Genomic DNA, 16,618 nt, shown 5'->3' with positions numbered 1-16,618 from the left:
AGCAACTTATGCAAGCCAGAGGCAGATTCTGAAAAAGGACAGTGTCATCTGCATACATTAGAAGAAATAACGAAATATCTCGTAGGAATAAAGCGTCACATGATGTATTAATCAGTTCATGTACACCATAAGGACACTCACCCAGTCTGAATTTGCGGTCCAAACGGTTGGACCATGACCAGTTGGACCGGTGTTGTTCGTTTATGAAGTAAAGCCGGACCTGGTGATTTTATGTTGTTTTCAGACGAGCCTTGACAAAGACTTCCAAGGCCTGTATTAATATTTGCAGGTCCGTCAATATATATGTTTGAAATATTACATTTGATAAATGAGCAGGCTCTATTACTCGTTGTCTCCTGTCCTGCAAGAAAGATTGAGTCCATATATATAATTAGTATATATCTCATTTGACTCCTAATGACGGTATCTTTATTTAGACTCTTGTGATAAACAGTGTCGAAGGTGGATTTTAATTTTAATATCCAAATTATGTTCCTCGTGACGTTTTATTTTTGTGATTTCGTCTACTACTTTCAGAAAATGTAATGCTGTTGATGTTCTTTGCATTGCATAACGTGGTTTTTGAAGCTGATTTTCTGTTACTGATAATATATTTTAACACACTCAACTCATTATCACACCCAACTCATTATCACACCCCTCTAGTTCCACGTTTTGTGTGTTTTTTTCTTGTTTTTTTTTCTTGTTTTTTTTTCAATAGATATGTAATTTCCCCGTTCTTACAGTCCGATGGTAACTAACATAAATGTTAGAATGAAACACGAATATGTTGCCCTCTTTTATTGCTTTTGGTAATATTGGATGTTCAATATTAACCGCTAGGTCCTGGTGTTTTAAGCATATGGGCAAATACAATGTATTTTGAACACTTGAACATTATACCCGGTCATTATAAATTTCTTGTGTGTTCCCAACTTGTAGCGATTTCAAACTTTTGGCGTTCTTGCTGTACTGTACAGAGTACATAACGTTAGATATAATTTGGATAAATTCGTTTAGAGTCCCGTATATATTTTATTGTTCTTGTATTATCCATATCGACCCTCCAATCTCTCTCTTTCTGTTACAAAACTTACTTATTTTTCCTTTAAAAAAATAATTAACTTTAACGTTTTCTTTAGATTTATTTATTCATTTATTTTGTAAACTGACGAGTCTTTGGAATGGACTACAATGCCATAATCCCGGATATTTTGTCCAGATTTATCTGAGGTTTAGAAGCTAATCAAAAACTTCCGGTTTGTTTGTGCAATAGATGTTTTTGTAGTGTTGTGTCAGAGAAAATGCTGAAACCAACACTTTTAGCGAGGATCAACGCGCATAGACAGTTTCATGAATGTAAACATCCTCATTTTACGTTTGGTGACTGCATTTGATAATTAATTTCGTTTTGAACTTGAAAAATAAACCAAAATCAAGCCACAGTGAATGTGAATTATATAAGCTGCAGTACTGTAAGACTACATTTTAACGATGAAAAAAATGAAAACAACAAAGGGTTGAACGGAGACAAGAGTTTGGCCAACATGGTGGTTAGATAATACATCCGGGAACACGAATTACTTGAGCTTGTTGTCTGGTGTTTCAACCCCAAAAACAACATGGATGGAAATTCAGAGAATGAATGCCTCGATCTGAAGCTTTGTGCCGAGATGGAGAAGCTTGTAGACCAGTTGACTGAATCGGGAAAGCCTGTACTCAACACTGAAGTGATGAAATCCTTTAAGAAAATATGCAGGTACCTGTTCAACTTTAAATTCGGATATGTCCTGATCCCTACAGCTATATCATTATCATTACCGAGTATAATTTATAAGCAAATCAAAGATATGTATCACTCATTCATATCAACAGTGTCGACATATATCTTTGATGATCTGCTGTACATGTGCTAAGCGCTTTTAATGTGACATGGTTTAAATCAATAAAATTAGATTGTTTATCAAAGTTAAGGATGCATTTACATCTGTAGATATGTTACATATATATACAGACACATAGGCCTACATACATGTTATATTGTATCTAAATACATTTTGTATTACTAATACTCTTGTTATTATTTACAGCACCATACATGTTCAGCTAGTGTATCTAATTCAAAAGCTTGCATACATTCACGTTATTTCAAAATCAGCATAAATGCCTCTTATATTTTTATCAGTCACATTGAAGATTTTGATTAAAAAAAATCTCAATATATATAATCACTAGTAATCTTTCTTATCAACTCAATTGGCAGTTCTAAGAAACCCTTTTACTGAGCATGATTGCATGAGCCACAAAAATGGAATGACATTGTTAAAATTTGATACCAGAAATTTGACTCTGTATTAATCAATTAATTACTTAAACTACCAGGTAGTCGTGATGATTGCAATAAAATTTATTTGAGAAATTTGCAAAATAAAGGCTTGTTTTACTTTTAGAATTTCAGATCTGTATGTGAAGCATGCATTTCATATGCTGATGACAAAACTTGAGGAAGACCATTCTGAGGTTCGACTTTCTGCCTTCCAGATGGTGGACGAATTATTCAACAGATCCCATGCCTTTAGGGAATTACTAGTGTCTGAATTTCAACGCTTTTTAGAATTAACAGTTGGTAAGACTATATTCAGTATACACATATACATACACATATTCCATATAGATTTTTTGACATGCATGATACAATTTATGTGAATACACATAACCTTTTTACCAAGATTGTAAGTGTTTTGTCTCCTGAATTACAGAGGTTGATTTTGAGCAGCCACTTCCTCCTCCAAAGGCTGCAGCAGACAGTCTACGAACTAACTCGCTCAAGGCCATACAACAATGGCAAGAGAAATACGGGGAAGCCTACAAAAAACTCAAGCTTGGCTTTAATTACCTCTCTACCTGCAAACATGTAAGTTTCTGGTGTACAGATTAACAGATATTGCAATATAATATATAACTTTCACAGGACTTTGTGAAGTTATTTATTACAATTCTTTGAAATTCCAATCAAACATTTTATCAACATATTTGTATCTCTAAATGATATAAAAAAATGCTTGGCTGAAGCTCTGATACAATACAAAATAAGAAGTCTTCAGTTTTTCAACTGTTCTTTTCTTATTTGTGTACATGTAACAAAACAAATATGTGTGCAGAATTCTTTGTATTTTTTTTATATATTGATTCTAATAGTGTACTTGATGATGGGGGCTAAATTTGATGATCTTTATTTATTTTCTTGTTTAATTACAAACAGGACTCAGAGATAGAAACCTTGATATTAACCCAATGCAATATTTATTAATCAGGGCTCAAAAGTGTTAATTTTTACTAGGTGGCTTATTGGACTACCAGGCCATAAAATCTAGGTACCAAAAGTCGGATCACTCGGTCCAGTTGTCATCACAGTTTGATGAAATCACAACATATTGAAACTCAGTAGTGGAAACTGCAGCCATGTTACAAAGCATTGTTTTAGATTGTGAGCAGAGAAGTGTTTATGTGATGGAAGTAGGGCACATTTTTGGGATTTTACTTCATGTCTAATGCTTCAAAACAAATTTTCTAGTCGCCATGCAGGCACCTTATAGGTCAATATCTGGTTGCCAATGGTGAATTTAAGGCACTTTGAGCCCTGTTAATGTGCTGAAGATTACTTATACATTAAAGAAGCTAGACAAAATATTTAAATAGATGTCTAATTACAGTACACTCATATTTTCACTTACAGGTGAATTTTGACAATATAAGAGCCAGAACACTGGCAGAACAACAACGTCAGAGAGAAGAGGAAGCAAAGAACAAGAGGATTGCTACTGAGAGAATAAAGAAAGTTCTCTGTGAATTGGAAGGTATACACCAGATTCAAAATATATCCCTTTGCTTGTTTACAGAAATGTATGAATGACTAAATGTAGATTTGACATTGAGGGTTTTATTTTGAAATAACTTCTATAGCCAAACCATGTACAGTGTTTTCATATCTAGAACAATTGATTTGAAGAAATTTAAGTTGATACTACTTAAAACAGCACAACAATAATACATTAGCTTAATCTTTTTCGTAACAAAATTATTTCTACTTGTCAATTTGTAACTGGTAATATGAATTTAAGGGAATTTTTATTTTTAAAAAGATGATGAATAGGTACAATTTCATTGAAATACTTGTGAGAGGAAATTTCAAAATTTGATGTAAAATTGATAGATTAATAGATTTACATTCATGATGACTTTCTTTCAGATACCGGTGGAGATATACAGAACAGTTTAAAGGAAGTACAGACATGTTTTGATTTGCTCCTTCCTTCACCAGAAAACTTTTTTATCAAGGCTCCAGACGATAAAATACAGGAAGATCAGAAAACCGATGTCTCGGACAAACAATATTCAGGAAATTTAGTGACATATTCAAATGGAGAAAACTCAGACATGCTCAATGAAAGTGAAATTTCTGGTGTTAAATGTGAAAATAAAAATTTTTCAGATCAAACAAACTCGGTGTTAGAAAAGACGAATTGTGAAACTTTCACATCAAGTGCAAAAAACTGTGATTCATTATCTAAAGGAGACAATTCGTTATTAAATGGCGATGATGTAATGGCAAAGACTGATAGCTTCAACAGTACAGAAAGCAATGATAAGAATGAAAACGAAAATTTAAAATCTAATTGTAATAGTGAAAATTTTAAGAGTGGATGTGAGAGTCGGTTGGATAATGGACATCATTTGAATTTAAGTAATTCAGAAAGTGATGATGAGGATGATGATATGGAGAGTATAGATGAAGATTATTTTGTCCAGCAACATGGTTTAGGGACACACAGATACAACATCACTATAGATGTTAACCCAGGACCTGTGTCGCTACAGGAGACCGAGGACAACCAGGCAGTCCTTACTACACTCAAGGATTTGTACAGACTCATCGTGTCCAAGTATTTCCCTACAGTACAACACTGGTTACAGGTAGAGAACTAAACCCAATTTACATCACTTTCAGAATGAAGCGTTGTACGTTAATTGTTGTGTATATATTTACCGGGGCAGCGGTGGCCGAGTGGTTAAGGTGTCCCGACACTTTATCACTAGCCCTCCACCTCTGGGTTGCGAGTTCGAAACCTACATGGGGCAGTTGCCAGGTACTGACCGTAGGCCGGTGGTTTTTCTCTGGGTTCTCCGGCTTTCCTCCACCTCCAAAACCTGGCACGTCCTAATTAAATGACCCTGACTGTTAATAGGACGTTAAACAAAAACAAACAAAAGTATATATTTCCCCACCATTCTCAAAATTGTTCTTCGTTTTATCGGCCCAAAACTTCCCTTGTAAACATATCTAGGGTATGATTTATCTCATAGAAACAGGCAAGTACGACATAACGACATTAGAATATGAAATCCCACTCAGCTTGTAAAAGAAAAGATTGTATACTGAATTAATAAGTGAATTAAGGAAAAAAAGACAACTACTTTGGTAACTAGTTGTTTGAAACATAAATAAATATCATTTTGGAGATAAAATCAATTTAGAAAAGTCCCTACTGTCATTGTGAGATAATAAAATGATGGCAAAAAGCAAAGTCTAGTTAGGCAATAAAATACCACTGATGGTTTTACTGATCAACAAATTTCTTTTTTTTATCTAAACTTCCCAGGACTATAACTTATGAGTTTATATTGCAATATTTTATTTTCATAGGTAGTTATATATACCAGAAAATACAAAATCTAAAGATTTGAAAATTGTTTCTGTCTTTTGTACTTAAAGCTTGTAAAAGTATTGTTTTAGATATATCAACTATGACAAAATTAGTTTTTTTTCCTATTTCTAAAAATAATATATTGTAGATTTTTTTTTAGATATTTCAACCATGACAAAAGATCATATAACTTATTTTTAGATATTTTAACTATCACTATCGATTATATAATAATTTTCTTTGATTATAGGTTCTTTCTAAATATGGAGCGAAACAAGAAGAAATAAAAAAAGTTATCAACCTGAAATCAGAGATGGAGAAAACCAAGAAACAGTTTCATGAGTTGAAAATTGTCCCAGAGGAAAAGGTTGATACCAGGAGAGATTCAGGTACTGTCTTGACAACATACATGTATATAGATAAGTTTATTAATATAAATATTCAGGTAATTTGATTTATATCTTAATAGAATAATTACATTCTCGGATATGTCATACATTGTATTTCGGTCTGGGAAATATTAATGTTCACAATCTTGTTAAATTCACTGATTTTTTTCAAACTCATAGTATAAATTACCATATGTACAACACAGATACTTTAAAGTTTAATCTTTAATAAAATGGAATATTTGATTTAATATCAAAGCATCTTTTCTATTATAACATTACATGTATATATAATGTCCTGTTTTCTTTAAAATGACTTTAAATGATAATGACATTTTTAGAATAATGATTTTCAGATGAGAGTGAAGAGGAATTTGAAGAAGTTCCAGAGAAGGAAGGATATGAACCACATATTCCAGCTCACCTTCGCGCTGAGTATGGTACAGTACAAAAGCAAATTATTTTCTCTATCATTGAGATTTTGCCTTTTGGCATAACCCAACTATCATTTCACCTGGAGTGACCACATTCGTCATTTAGATACCTGAGGTTACCGAGTAATAAAGTTTCACAAACATGAAATAATATTCATGTTTCCCAACATTTTAAGGATAAATATTTCATGATAAAATAGAACAACACACATAATTATAACTGTACAGTTTAACAGGTTGATGTAAGATTGCTGTTATTTTGAGATGAACTTCTTCCAAAGTATCGGAGATACTTTCAGGAAAACTCTAGTATGCATAAGGAAAACTGGAGGATTTATTTTAAAGTCATAGGTCTTTATATTCCAATTAAATAAGCAGATATATTTGGTTTATTGATGATATATACTAAAAAGTACAACTTCGTGTATTATACTAATAAAGTACAACTTCATGTATTATAATAATAAAGTACAACTTCATGTATTATTATAATAAAGTACAACTTCATGTATATAATAATAAAGTACAACTTCATGTATTATAATAATAAAGTTCAACTTCATGTATCACAGGTTTGGAGCCCTTGCCCAGTACAACAGAGCAAAGTCAACTTGGGACAGCTCATCTTAAGATACTCCCTGCAAAAAATAAGAAGCCAGCACCATCAACAAGCCAGAATCCACTCGTGAAGAAAGAAACCCCTCAGTACTGGGACATCAAATGTCGTGTTGAGGAGGACAGTGTCGATGATCCTGCATCCCTCAAGGCCAACCTCAAACGCCTGGGGAAGGAAGTCGGTAATCCTGGCCCAAGGTAATGTACTCGTGTTATGGTGACTTAAGTTAAAACAGGCTTGAATCCTACTGTCAGTAACACAATAGTTTCATCTAACAAGCCTAAATTTGGTGACATGGTCATCCGTTTGTATGCAAATATGTCCCATCGATTCTGATGTCTCAATAAAGCCATTTCTGTTGGGATCAAATTTTGACTTGAGTCTCAAGGTTTGTTTGTGCTGTGATATTACTGGAGACTAGATGGAGGTCCAGAGGAGTTACTTTCCTGATCTTCTGCTGATTAGTCAGACATAAGCTCTTTTCACTAAAAATTAATTGATGATCATTTCTTCCACAATTTACATTTGAGTTGAACTTAATTTATTTAAACAGTTATGAATCAAGTGTAACAAGTTATTAACTCATGTAAGTTAATCACTTTTGTTGGCATGGACAGATGTACAGGAATTGATGCAAAATACATTTATGCTGGTTTCTTGATCAATTTCCAGCAATGCAGAGAAAAGTTCTTCCTCTCTCAGTAATGAAAAGACAAGGGAAAAACCTGGTTCTTCTAGTGCAAGTGAAAGTTCAAGGAAAGAAAGGCTGTTACAGAAAGCACCATTGATCTCGTATGGTGTGGACCTGGAACATTGGGAGGACCCAGAAAATATAGCCATGCCTATGGTGGAAAAGTAGGTGATATTGAAAAACATGGATCTTTCAGAAAGAGTACTAACTTCCTGAAGGTATTTTGTGCATGTAAACATACATGTGTTCTCTTGAATTGAGAAATTATAATCAATATGTACATGTATATTGTTTAGTTTCTCAATATTTTATTAAGATATTTGATCAAAAATTCATCTGGCACATACGCTTTTATCAAATCCCATTTTGATGAATCATTTCTATGCATTTAAAGCCTTTTCTTAAAAACCAATTTACAAACTCCATATTTTTTTCGTTTTAGGTATGATTCTCTGCACAGATTCTGGACACCTTCAGAAGAAGCTTCTGATGTCCCAGAAAAGGTTTGTTACAAATTTGATACAGTGATACATGTGTCATATTCATCATATGATAAGATTGAACATTTTGAATTTTACTTTCTTAAGATAGGTAAATTAAAAAAAACAATATATCTAAAATTTCTGATTTTGTAATGTCTTGGATTCTAAAAATGAAATTTAGAATTTACTTACTTTTTTTTTCATGATAAAGAAATGAGAATAGACATTTTTAGCTCACTTGGTCTGACAAACCTTTGAGTGCATGCCATGGCCCATGATGCGGCATCAGTTTTTCCTAATAATTGTACTAGTCATGAACCACTTAATTAATTTTGACCAAAATTTGTTACGAAGCATCTTTGGGGAAGAGGAAGAAATGTTTGCCTTAACGGTTCCAATAGCTTGTCTGTGGCCAGAGGGGTGGGGCCAAATTGGGGAAATGGATGCGACTTGCTTTAAATTGCTATTTATCAAAACTGAGGATTTTTAAAGAATTTGCTAAAAAGATGTAAAATGGAGTGGCTTCAAAATAAGTCTTGTGAAGTTTTGACTTCTTTGCATTACACCATGTGATGGATCTCAAATTAAGAAAATATGTGTATTACTTGAGTGTTTTCAAGTGTACACTGAAATTTCCTTGTGAATGATGCAAGACCATTGAGCCTCTTATGTTGTTTTTATACGTATTGGTGAAAAAATCCACAATATTAAGACTTGTTGTAAACATTTCTGTTTGTAGGAGGGAAAGGCTGCTATAACCAAACGTAACATTAGTTTCACAGGGAAGTTTGAGCCCGTCAAATGGAGTTGTCGTGCTCCACTGCCAAACGGAAAGCTCTGTGAAAGGAAGGACAGACACAAGGTACCTGTTAGTCTGTTGTTTTGTTTCTTTGTTAGGAATTAGTATCAAAATCTTTAAATCAAAATTAAAAAAAAAAATTATAGACTGATCTTTCTATTTTACTGTGGAACCACACTCAGGGGCTTGACATGTTCTATCATTCCAGAACCACACTCGGGGGCTTGACATGTTCTATCATTACAGAACCACACTCAGGGGCTTGACATGTTCTATCATTCCAGAACGAAAAGTTAACCCTAGGGTTCAACCCCTAGACCACTTATTATAATTATTTGACAATAGGAAGTGATCTAGGGGTGAGACCCTACAGTTAACTTTTCATTCTGAGTCATACAAACATGTCAAGCCCCATGGAACCATACTATCCACTCATGAATTCAGCGAAGGTGAAGGAATTTCAGGTGATGGTTGCTTTATACAGTTGATAAGGGTTAAAAGCAGTTGTAATATATTGGTACATCACTGACTGGATACAGGGCAAACAGGTTAGAAGAAACCAGACAAGTCAGGATTGTATCTGGCAATGCTGAATGAGTCTATGCTTGGTAATGAGTCCGCTGGTATAGACAATAAATGCTATTACACATTCCTGTGATGAGCCCTACTTCCATTCTTTGTCGATTCATTAATTTTGTGTAGGTATAACAAAAGCTTTTTCTGGGATAGATATGATGAGAATTTGAATTTGAGATACCGTCAAATCTAGCTTGGTATATCATAAATGATGGTAACAGTTAAGCTGAGTACTTTTGAGTATTTACGGTAAACCTCCGATTAATTCGAACACGCAGATAGTTCGAACACACATTTTTTTCTAGAAAAACAATAATTTTTAGCTAGTAATAGTTCAAACTCTGGCTGTTTATAACTGACACCATTTCGGATAGTTCGAACTTGTCAAATGAAGAACGTGAAGTAAGACTTTTTTCGGCAAACTCCATTGAAAGCTGTATGTACTGCTGTACAGATGTTCCCAGCTAATGTAGTAATTTGCATTTGAAATAATCGTGTGTATTTCATGAAGAATTATCTATCACAGAGCTCAGAACATTATTCCTAACATGTAGCTTTGTATTTATCTTAAAATTTTCAACAAAAAAATAGTTTTTATGCTTTATTACAGTGTCCGTTCCATGGGAAGGTCATTCCACGAGATGACCTTGGAAATCCAACAGAACCAGAAGACATTGCTAGATTGGCCAGTAAGGAGCCTGATGTCCTAGGTTAGTATTTACCTCAAAGTCCTGTGAAATCTAAGCCTTAGAATATATACATATATAATTCATACATGTATTTTTTTCAGTCAGTAAAATTTAAGGTAGAACAAAATTTGTGAACTAATTATTAGTAAGATTTAATTTTGATATAATTAATTTTCCATTGTTTGTACGCAGAATGTAGCTTTCTGATTGGTTGAGATTTTTTTTCATACCACTATGATAAATAATTCCGAGAATGGCGTGAAAAATGTGACATCACAATACGACAATTGACGTTGCGTATTGATTTGAGAAAAAGAATCCCATATAAAACCAGTAAAATCGTCCATAAAACATGTTTTAAATTAGAAAATTATTTTCAAAAATTAATTATAAGCGTTGATGTCAATTATTTTTTAGTTTCATAGGGGTATGAAAAAAAAATTGTTTGCAATCTTCTGTAAGAATCCGCGTAGCATACAGTTTGCAAACAAAATTTTTTTTCATACCCCGATGAAACTAAAAATGAATTGACATCAATGCTTAAGTAATTAAGATTTTGTTTTATTTTCTAGATGAGCTACCTCCTTGGCAGGACCCAGAACTCCAGGCAGATATTGAGGCAGCCACGGGCATTGACCTTGGCTCTGGGAGGTCAAAGGGTAAAGGTAAAGGCAAGGGTAAAGGTAAAGGCAAAGGAAAGCAATCAAAACACCCAAACCTAACCAACATTAGAGAGTCCACAAACACCGCACGTAACAGGCTTGAGGCAAAAATATTTAAACCGTAAGTATATCTTCTCATTGGATAAAATCTATTCTTGGTGAAATTTATTTTGTTTTCATTTGAATGTTTATATATGTGTGTATATCCTTACTAAACTGCTTTTTTTGTGGATTCATTTCATATGAAAATGAAACGAAAAAATGCAAATTCATATTTATATGATCAGTGAAGTAATAGTGAAAGGTAGTTGTTAAATTTTCGAGACAATCCATCCCTTTATCAAGACAAAAGTAAATTACAAACAATCACATGCAAGGCGTTGTATCTCTACTACCTAAGGGTAATAAACCTAGAGAACTCCTAAAAAATTGGAGACCAATATCTCTTCTTAATGTTTCCTATAAAATACTCTCTAATGCAGTTGCTTATCGATTAAAAGATGTTTTAAACAGTATAATACATGAAAATCAAAGGGGTTTTTTAAAAGGTAGATTTATTGGTGAAAATGTTAGACAAATTTATGACTTAATGCAATATGCAGAAGAGAAGGAGATACCTGGTTTATTATTATTAATAGATTTCGAAAAGGCCTTCGACTCTATTTCATGGAACTTCATAACAAAGGTTTTAACATATTTTAACTTTGGTAATTATCTCAAAAATGTTATCCATACTTTATTCCAAAAGGCATCTTTATGTGTTACACAACATGGTTTTTTCTCTCAATTTTTTAATATTGGTAGAGGATGTAGACAAGGCGATCCGCTGTCACCCTATCTTTTTATTATGTGTGTGGAGATACTTGGCATACTAATTAGAAATGATAAAGACATAAAAGGCATCAAAGTCGGTAATAAAGAATTCAAGTTATCGCAGTATGCTGATGATACTGGTCTCACATTAGATGGCTCAGACAAAGCACTCAAGAAAACTTTAGATCTTCTTACTCAATACGCCAAATACTCTGGGTTAAAACCCAACATCGAAAAAACAAAGTGTATATGGTTTGGAACTAAAAAATTAAGTACGGATAGGATATGTGCTAATAATAACCTTTCTTGGTCAAATGAACCATTCACTTTCCTAGGAGTGAAATTTAGTCCGAATCTGTCAGAGCTTGCTGACTTGAATTACTGTGACAAACTTAAAGAAATTAAAACTCTCATTCACATATGGTCAAAGAGGTGTCTTAGTCCAATAGGTAGAATTACAGTTGTTAAAAGCATCATTCTTTCTAAATTAACACATTTATTTATAAGTATTCCAAGACCTGATAAGGACTTTGTAAAAATCCTAGAAAGACTTTTATACAATTTTATATGGGGCAGGAAAAACGACAGAATCTCGAGAAACCTGATAGTTCAAAATTACAAAGACGGCGGTCTTAAAATGGTTCAAATTGATGCTTTCATTAAATCCATGAAACTATCCTGGATAAAACGCCTGTTAACAAATGAGAATTCATGGACCTACCTTTTTGAAGAAGTGATTGGCGAATCAAAATTTACTATTATTTCATATGGGGCGGACTATTGGAGAAAAAAGTCGAAATCTATTAAAAATCTGTTCTGGAAAGAAGTCCTTGAAAATATACATTGTTTTTTGTACCTTCCATGCAACGAAGAAAGTGTTTTGTATCGTCCCTTGTGGCACAATCCAGAAATAAAGATTGATAACAAGACCTTACATTTTAAACAATGGTCACGAAAAGGGATATGTTATGTGTATGACTTATGTAATGACCAAGGTAAATTAATTGAGAACTATGAAGAATTTTGCGAAAAAGTTTCTTTTTCACCAATACTAACTCAGTTTTATGGCATCAGGAATACCATTCTGTCTAAATGGCCTTTTCTGAGAAATTATAATTCCACTATTATACTTCCACATTGTCAAAAGTACATTTATCACATCTTAACAAATAAACAACGAGGACTCTCGATATATAATCTTTTTATTAAAGATTTATCTACAAATGATAAATACAAAGTCAAATGGTCACTTGAACTTGATATACATCAAAATCAATACTGGTGGGAAAAGATTAACTTTATAATATTTAAGTTAACCTCGGACTCTACACTTCAATGGTTCCAATACCGAATTACTCACAGAATCATTAGCACAAACAAATACCTGCGTATGATAGGTGTAATTAACTCGCCTGTATGCTCATTTTGTAAAGCAAATATAGAATCAATAATCCACTTGTTTTGGGAATGTACTCTTGTTACAAAATTTTGGCAAGAATTCACCACATGGGTAGAAAACAAAACCGGGAAAACTCTGAGTTTGATTAATTCAGATGTTATCCTTGGGAAAACGGACAACGAAATAAACAACATAAACTTAATTATTGTTTTAGCAAAATTGCACATATACAAGCAAAAGTATAAAAATCATCTGCCTGCTCTATTTATATTCAAAATGGAACTGGAAAAACATTACAAAATTGAACAGTACATTCATAGGAAAAATATGACTGTCCAAAAATTTGAAAAACGATGGGTTGATTTGAAAGCACTTGTAACGTAACAAATCAAAAAAAGTAAAACTTGTTATTGTTACTTTCAGAACTCTATTACTGTTAAAGTATGAGTCTGTGCATGTAACAAGTCTTTATGTATGTTTTTGTTTTTTGTTTTTTGTATATCTATATGTATAAAAAGTTTTCTTCTGAACTAATATGGCAATATCCTTACCTGAGGTATACCACAAATAGCTATAGCAACACAATAAAAATATATATATATATATATATAAAAGAGTATGTTCTATCAGCCACATTACACAATGAGATAATATGATATCGTGATGAACATTTTATACGATTGCACGATTTAATGTATTGGGGCGAAACTGCATCTGAGGTATACTTCATGTATTGATGAGCGAATTTTTTATTAAGCGTATGAAAAAGTGTAATTAATGCGATTAAATATACACCAATATTATGTATTGCTACGTGTATGCATATGTATGGAAGAAAATAAAAAATTTTTGAAAGATAAAAAAAAACAATCACATGCAGACAAAGGACAGGAAACAATTGATTAAATGTAGTAAACAAACGGGATTATATCGTGGAGTATTATTTGTGTTGATGATCCCATCAGTTGATAATTATTGTGTCAAACGCCTATTACTGTATATATTATATATACACACCATCGAACCTATCTGTAAGGCAGTGTTTTAATACAGACCCCACTCCTTGGGTTGACTTATGTTGGCCCCCTCAATTGCAGGATAAATTACAGTTTTCAGTATTTTTCACTATCATTTAAAACCCTTTTATTTTTAGGTCAGCATTAAAACGAGTTGCTGCTGCGCAAAATGAAATTGCTTTCAAGAAAGTACGGGACAAGTTTGGAAACCAGTTTAACTATGCTCTCAAATGAACAGAGAATGATAGTGTGACAGTGAACTATTTCAGATGACATGGAGTTAACGTTCAGGATGACTTTATGTTGAATAAGACTTATTTGGTGCCATCAGCTGGGATATTTTGAGGTCACTTAAAACTTCTTTATACAAACAATATATACAAAAATTATAGACAGCCTATCAGTATGATCCGCAATTTATTATCTCAGAATCGTATTTATTTGTGTCTGATTCAAACTAGATTATGAAAAACTGTGGAAAAAATAATCTGATCATCCATTTACAGGAACAACCTTTCCAGTCATGGTAATTGTGTTCAATTTGGAAATTTTAGGTTTAGATGTGTAAGTATTTATTGGACATATACGGTCTTTTAAAAACCAATTTACAGTCCAGGAGTTTTGTGTTTGTATTAAAATATTTTTGTGTTTTCTCAATGTATGCTTTGCAGTATATTTTAATGTTATACTAGGTACTTCTAAAATGTATATTTTTATGTTTATTTATGAAGAAATCTTGTTTGCCATAGACTACAATGTAAATGTATACAATACATAATTGTACAAATAATTTATGTACTCGTTATCGAGTCTTGTTCAAATCTCCTAAAGCTGTATGAACGTTACAATTTTTAACATTTATCAATGTTGATGTTCCATTCTTATATTATATGTGTTTGCTTCCCTTATTGAACTCTTGATTAGTAAATACGGGTTAAACAATATTAAGGTGGTCGCCCATGCTTCATCCAAGGAGTTACCTCTCTTTAATCTTTATTTCAACTTAATACAAGATTCCTAATACATTACACCACTGTCTGACAGTATTGACTTTCAGCTCAGCTTGTTTTGAAGGAATGGGCTATAGAAATTGTGTAGGGTCGTGGTGGCCTGTGGGGCCGCGGTGGCTGAGTGGTAAAGGTGTCCTGACACTTTATCACTAGCCCTCCACCTCTGGGTTGCGTTGGGCAGTTGCCAGGTACTGACCGTAGGCCGGTGGTTTTTCTCTGGGTAATACGGCTTTCCTCCACCTCCAAAACCTGACACGTCCTTAAATGACTCTGACTGTTAGTAGGGTGTTAAACAAAATAAACCAAATATAGAAATTGTCTTTTGTCTATCACTTTGTCCTTCATTAAACAATTATACTTGTTAGCAATTTTTATTAGAAAAAAATCTTCACATGTATGTTTCCCTTGGTGCCTGTGTTATGCATATAAAATGTTGATGACTTAATTTATTATTGGTTGGAATCCTAGAGTAGCTGACTGAATTCATTCAGGGTGGACATGATTGTCATAACAAGTCATTAAAATAAAGAATGATTGAGAAAAGTTCAAACTTATAACTAACTATTAATGAATATCATATGATGTTGGGCACCAAGACCCCCCAGGGATCTCTTGTTCATGTAATTACTATTTAATGTACATTGTAATTGTACAGTAACCAGGGCATTAGTGATCTATCCCTCTAAAGGGAAGGTTGCTTATATTTATAAGATTATTTTTGCATATGTAAATGTTAAGATATATGTATTGATCATTTGATAGACTATTGTTCACTATGTTTATGTCAGGATATTGGGCCATCACTGCACCACTGAAACTTTTAAGAAAGTGGATGTAGTGTAGTGGTATAAGCTGTGGGTATTTCTGGCTAGGAGATTAGGGTGTCGAAAATCATGAGTTCAAAGCCTGGTCAGGGCACATTACACAAAATTGTCTTCCTTTGTCATTTGTGTTACTATTTTATATATCTAATTATTAACACAATGTCTGATGATTAAAGATTTTAATTTCTTGTTGTAATTGAATATGTGTTAAGATATTGATGTATGGAGTATTTGTGTGCAATGATAAAAATTAACATTGTTGACCATGTAACAATTCATGTGTACTATTTATTAATTATATACTGTGATAAGTGAAACCTGTCTAATCAGAAAAAAAATGTATATCACATAGGACAGAATGTCAGAATACTGAGGTTTTATTTGGTAGTGTTGGAAATAAGACTTACTGTTCATTGTTATGTCGAATTAGACAGTATGTCGCAATACACAGGTTGGTATAAAGTGTTAGTTATTATGTTGTGTCCTGTCCTCTTCTGAATTAATGATATATCT

At 33.0% G+C, this 16,618-nt stretch overlaps 1 protein-coding gene across 2 annotated transcripts; it reads left to right on the top strand.

The window, feature by feature from the left end:
• The first annotated feature begins 1,238 nt into the window (after window positions 1–1,238).
• On the top strand, window positions 1,239–16,167 carry LOC117339080 (UV-stimulated scaffold protein A-like). 2 transcript variants are annotated; one of them, XM_033900455.1, is made up of 14 exons: window positions 1,239–1,759; window positions 2,451–2,626; window positions 2,760–2,914; window positions 3,737–3,857; window positions 4,250–4,974; window positions 5,956–6,094; window positions 6,451–6,534; window positions 7,101–7,341; window positions 7,847–7,999; window positions 8,278–8,338; window positions 9,057–9,179; window positions 10,303–10,402; window positions 10,954–11,164; window positions 14,409–16,167. In XM_033900455.1, exons 1-14 carry the CDS (start codon window positions 1,623–1,625, stop codon window positions 14,503–14,505), a joined length of 2,523 nt encoding a protein of 840 aa, XP_033756346.1. In that variant the 5' UTR covers window positions 1,239–1,622; the 3' UTR covers window positions 14,506–16,167. The 2 variants fall into 2 exon arrangements, with proteins under 2 accessions (XP_033756346.1, XP_033756345.1); XM_033900454.1 differs by having other exon boundaries at window positions 7,817–7,999.
• Window positions 16,168–16,618: the final 451 nt, after the last annotated feature.

Source organism: Pecten maximus, chromosome 12 (assembly GCF_902652985.1).
Source record: "Pecten maximus chromosome 12, xPecMax1.1, whole genome shotgun sequence".
Taxonomy (NCBI): Eukaryota; Metazoa; Mollusca; class Bivalvia; order Pectinida; family Pectinidae; genus Pecten; species Pecten maximus.
Note: the sequence above shows the minus strand (reverse complement) of the source record. Positions and strands in the feature narration are given on the sequence as shown.